Source organism: Epinephelus moara, chromosome 11 (genome assembly GCF_006386435.1).
Source record: "Epinephelus moara isolate mb chromosome 11, YSFRI_EMoa_1.0, whole genome shotgun sequence".
In the NCBI taxonomy this organism is placed as follows: Eukaryota; Metazoa; Chordata; class Actinopteri; order Perciformes; family Serranidae; genus Epinephelus; species Epinephelus moara.
Genome location: NC_065516.1, coordinates 25,305,372 through 25,310,932, shown reverse-complemented (window position 1 = coordinate 25,310,932; position 5,561 = coordinate 25,305,372). Strand labels below are relative to the sequence as shown.

The 5,561-nt window shown below is 40.4% G+C and overlaps 2 protein-coding genes across 6 annotated transcripts in view; both read right to left on the bottom strand.

Moving 5' to 3' along the window:
- Positions 1-1,086, bottom strand: part of ropn1l (rhophilin associated tail protein 1-like) — a 37,568-nt gene extending 36,482 nt beyond the window's left edge. The window contains exon 1 of one of the 2 annotated variants that reach the window (XM_050056762.1): positions 953-1,086. The gene's annotated coding sequence lies outside the window, so the exon portion shown is untranslated. Of the gene's footprint in view, positions 1-40; positions 173-952 lie in introns of those variants that run through there. The other variant, XM_050056761.1, reaches the window with a different exon arrangement.
- A 1,667-nt stretch (positions 1,087-2,753) lies between these two features.
- Positions 2,754-5,561, bottom strand: part of nup58 (nucleoporin 58) — a 19,184-nt gene continuing 16,376 nt past the window's right edge. For 3 of the 4 annotated variants that reach the window (XM_050056748.1, XM_050056749.1, XM_050056750.1), the window contains 2 exons: positions 4,794-4,892; positions 2,754-4,430 (listed from right to left, as the gene is read on the bottom strand). In XM_050056748.1, coding sequence (XP_049912705.1) covers positions 4,264-4,430; positions 4,794-4,892 — 266 coding nt within the window. In that variant the 3' untranslated portion in view covers positions 2,754-4,263. The remainder of the gene's footprint in view (positions 4,431-4,793; positions 4,893-5,561) is intronic. The other variant, XM_050056751.1, reaches the window with a different exon arrangement.

Genomic DNA, 5,561 nt, shown 5'->3' with positions numbered 1-5,561 from the left:
CTTAGTACCAACTGAGCATGGTTTAAACACCACAGCCTACCTGAGTATTGTTGCTGACCGTGTCCATCCCTTTATGACCACAGTGTACCCATCTTCTGATGGCTACTTCCAGCAGGATAACGCACCATGTCACAAAGCTCAAATCATCTCAAACTGGTTTCTGGAACGTGACAATGAGCTCACTGTACTCCAATGGTCTGCACAGTCACCAGATCTCAGTCCAATAGAGCACCTTTGGGATGTGGTGGAATGGGAGATTCTCATCATGGATGCGCAGCAACTGTGTGATGCTATCATGTCAATATGGACCCAGATCTCTGAGGAATGTTTCCAGCACCTTGTTGAATCTATACTATCCAGAATTAAGGCAGTTCTGAAGGCAAGCGAGGTGTACCTAATAAAGTGGCTGGTGAATGTATGTACATACAGTTTTGCATGTAGCTACCTATGTATACTTACGTGTATGTACATGAGAGGCCTGTATGTGTATGTAAGTGTATACATGTGTTTGTATGGACGCGTGTATATGTATATATTACATCTATATATATGTATAATGCATAAATCGCATTTTCTGTGAATGATGTTCTTTGTATTTCACATTGTATGGTATTGTAATTTGAAGCACCTTGTAAGTCTGGTTTAGAAAAGCGCTAGAGAAATTAAGTTTATAATTATTAATTATTAATTATTATTATTATTATTATTAGTAGTAGTAGTAGTAGACATACGCTGAATATTATATAAACGGATAATAAAACACAAAGTTCAAACAATGATGTGAGACACGAATAAAGTTAGCTAGGTTAACTAAGTTAGGTTAGGTATCGTCATGGGCTATTGTTAGCGGCCACAAACTAAGTTGACAAATGTTAGCAAAGAGCCAAAAGACATTTTTTCTGACTAACTCTAACTATAAGAAGATTTTGTGCATTTTAAAATGTTACGTTACCTGAAATGTTGAACAATGAATGTGGACAAACAATGTTTAAACTCCAGGTGGCTCGGTTAGCTCAAATAACGTTATTAATGTTCAGATACTCAACGACTAGTGTATTGCAGCATCGTCGCATAGCAACAGTGTTCTTCTTCGTTTGTTTTTTTTAGAGCAGCTGGACTGCTGCGTGAAGTGCCATAGCGCCCCTTCTGATAACAATGATGAATTAATTTCGAGATAGATAGATAGATAGATAGATAGATAGATAGATAGATAGATACTTTATTAATCTCGAGGGACATTAACGCACCCAGTAGCTTTTTACACAACACAACGCATACAAAGACACAGATAGGCATAAAGTTAGAAAAATAGGTAAAAAGAATAAAAATGCAATGTCTAATACAGAGAGCTATTACTACAGTAGGTATGCTCATGATGGTAGTGCAAATTTAGGTGTGTGACAGTGCAAAGTGAGGTGATTAAATTCAAGTCGAAGGGCAGAGCAGAAGTAATTAATACTTTGCTATGGGTGATATGAATAAATAAATAAATAAAAATAAATATATATTCAAATACCAGTGCTGATTTTTTTGTAGAGGTTGCTTAAAAGAAAAAATTAAAGACTGTGTTAAATGAGGAATGGTCAAAAATATAAAATATAAAAAGTACATAAGGTTAAATATGAAATGCCAACAGAGGGCAAGTATCTAAATAAATATAAATGCAAACAGGGTGCATATTTAAAGGAAATGTAAATGCAAATTGTGCAATGTTATCATCAGTCCGGCAGCCTAAAGACAGGTGGGCAGGTGAGTATTCAGTCTGTTCCAACCTGCCGTCGCTGGAAGGAGTTGAATAGCCTTCTTGTCTGGGGGAGTAAAGTCTGTTGAGCAGGACTGGGAGCGAGGTCTGCCACTGAACATACTCCTCTGCTTACTGAGTGTCGGGAATTGTCAAAGATGGACAGCAGTTTGTTTAGGGTCCTATTCTCTTTAACTGACCTAAGGTAGTCCAGCTCTGTGCAACGTGCTGCCACCACAGCATAGAACAGAATGCTGGTGACAACTGACTGGTAGAACATCTGCATCTATTACTGTGACTGTGTTACTGATTAAAGAAAGATAAAACTGAGGATAGTTTGACACCTTTGTGGAAGATGTGGTGACAATTATCTTCAACTGGTACGCCTCACAATGCATACCTAAAAATTGCTAAGCAGATACTGTGCAATTTTTCCATAAGAACTATACTACACTAAATTTTTGAAACCAAGTCCACACAGCATCTCAAAAGGATAACTTGCCTGTAGAATGCCCAGGAACATGTAATTTAAACAGGCTATGACAGGGGTGTCCAAACTGTTTCAAATGGGAACCAGATTACATGTTAAAATAACCGTGGGCCTGCTACTTCTTGAATTATACAGGTTATTTAAAAAAAAAAAAAAAAAAAAAAAAAAAATGTTTGCCGTCTGTTTATGAAAACTGTTTTAATTTGGTCTCCACAGTTCCTACTTGGTGCATGTCTACAAACTGTATGATGGTCCGTTGTGAGGTGAACTGAAAGAAAATGCAGTGTTCTTACTCAGTTAACCCGTACTGTGCCGTGGGCCTCATGCAGTGTATTTTAAAAAAGCCGCAGGCCAGACTTTAGACATGCCCAGGCTAGGACAATGATGAGTCTGTTGTGAACAGTAGCATGAAAGTGGTAAAAACTAGTGCAGCCATGAATGTGTCTTAATTTTCAGACTAAAGTTAGAACACTCCCAAATCAAATGACGCACATACGGACAAACACATGAGGAGAGACGTCATTCTGTGTCAGCACACACATTTATTGAAGTGATGCCACAGACAGGCATACATCATGTTGGAGATTTTATTATTAAACAGCTTCTTGAAAATACAGGTTTACACATACACTGTGATTAGAAAATAATCGTACAGTTACCAGTATTTGGTAACTGCACTGACATGGACATTTTTTATTTTTTTTTAAAAAAGCAGAATATCGCCCCAACCACACCTGACACTCAAAATAAGTCAGCGACTACGATGGACAAGAGAGACAAATTCATACTTGTGCAATAAGCACACATGCACATTCACACAATCACTGTCAGGTCAGATACACTGGCAAGTGCAAATTTATTATAGCACATGTATAAGTTGTGTAGGTAGAATCTGCTCGTGAAGTCCCTTTCAGATTCCACTTACATTTAACGGGAGCAATGTGAAACAAACAGCACAGCGTTTCTACTCCCGAGTTCTTACAATGGGGCAAACTAAATAAGTCTAAAAAGTAATTATTAAACAATGATAAGGATGGACTCTAGCAAAAACAACACAGGTTATGTGGACTAGATAATGGACTATCCCATGGTGCTAGTCCCATTTTTACCCCTCCCGAGTTTCATCTTCCTCTCTGCTTGATATAAAAATAAAACTGTGCTTCCCCCAAAAACCCACCCTGGACACTCTCATGTGCCTATAAAACTATCTAGGATCAGATAACACTCCCCGCTGACACCTCCAGGCAGGGACTACACTGTTCAGACCAACTGTCGCCTCCTAAGCTCCTTTCCCTTTCCCTTATCTCACCGCTCCCTGGACAAGACTTGAGCCAAGTCATCATTTGAGAGGCGTTCGAGTGCAGCTGGGCGACTGTGCGCCACAATGGTGCCGACTGCACTCTCCACCTCAGAGCACAAAAACACATCGATCGTGTACAATATTCAGACGAAAGCAATTCCTCACAGATAAGTGAACGATTTGTTATTGACCCAGCTCTGTCCGTGGCTGGCATTCCCAAAAGCACTGTAGCGCTACGGATTATAGTGTGCAGGCAGCATTTTGAGTCAATGCAAGCAGGCAAACTCATGTTTAACATTATCCAAACATCACTTTTAACCTTCCTATACACTCCTGTGTCTACTGCATTGATTAGGAGTTCCCGAGTATTAATAAGGCCAAAATGATGTTAAGTGTTATTTTAAGCTGACGGGCAATATTAGTGGAAATATAGGAGGCAATTTGGAATCAATTAATTCAATCAAATCAGTGTACGATAGTAAAAATACAGACCAATGTATGATATAAAGATAATGCTTGTCTGCCAATGTTGTATATGCCTCCATGTGGGTTTAAATGGATGATCCTGTGTTGCTGTGCTACAGTGGGTTCAATCCAAGCCCCAATGAGTTCGTTATGTAGTTCAATAATGATTATCATAGCACTTATATGCTTTTGGGAGACCAGGCCTTACCCGCTACAAACCCCAAGCCGGTTAGCTGGTCAGTCACAGGGCTCTGTTTCTCCTCTCTTCTATCTCTTGCCCCTTTTATTACCAGCAGGGGGTTTCTTGAGCTGGAGAAGGGGCGCCGTGCCAAAGCCTGCCGCAGCTGGGTTAGACACGCCAAATGTCAGGCCGGCTGAGGGGTTGAGGCCGGGGTTACTGAAGTTAAAGCCTGAGCTGCTGCTGCTACCGAAACCTGGAAAAGCAAGAGACAGGGGACGCAGGACAAGAGAAAGGAAGAGGAAATGTTAGAAAAAAACAAAAGTAATGGAGCAAATAAAGGATGTCCATATGAAACACAGATTCCAGCATTTGCTATGTTGTGAGGAGATTTTGTCCACCTGGTGTAAAACCCCATATCCCAAAATGTGCTGGCCAAACCGCCAGCACGCTTGCGTAAAAAGGCTTACAAGACTATACAAGGATAATGTTGTCAACAAAGCCTTCTTACAGCAGAGAGGAAACTATCTGCACATTGCTCTGAGGAGCTTGACAATATGTATACAGGAGGCTTGTCCAGCTGCCTCTGATGACATATGCTCAGTATGTATGGATGTACCTGCACTCAGACTGCCTCCTGTGGGCTTACTGGCGGAGGAGAAGGCAAAAGAAGACCCCCCAGTTCCCACCCCACCAAATCCTGGCCCACCACCAAAACCTGTGGGAGAGAGTGACATGGAAGTCAGTTTGGGCTCAGCACACAGCCTACACTAGGAAGTAATACATGGAGCAGAGGCTCAGGGGTACACACAGGCAGACACTGGCAAACATATATAGGTCACTCTGTGTCAAATCAGATAGACCTACAGTATAACCTTATGTATATGCTATTTGAGACCAAAAAACAAGTTCTGTAAAGTATATTTGGATGAATTTTGAGAATTGTATAATCGTTTTGCCACTGGGAGTGTTGTCATTTTCACCCCCGTTTAAAAAAAGTCTTTGGGCATGGTCACTAGGTGAGTAATGATCCATCGATCTGGATCAACATATTGATTCAGTGATCAACGATCCAGTATCATCGATACAAAGTGAAAACATTGATCTATATCGTCATCTTTAGGATACGCTTTTTTCAGCTCAGTAATAAATGTTAAGGTTCACTGATATGTGAGTTGAGACCAGGACTCGGAGACGCAGTCCTATACGCCTCTCTGAGCTTCTAGTTCAGTTACCCAGCCATAGTTTTCATAGTTTTATACAAACGGTGTCTGTCCCCCGACCACCTAAATTATTTAAATCTAAAATTAAACAAAGAGGAGTTGTGCATAACAACCTCATAAAAATTAAAACCTCTTCTGTGACAGAAAGACAAAACAGGAGAATT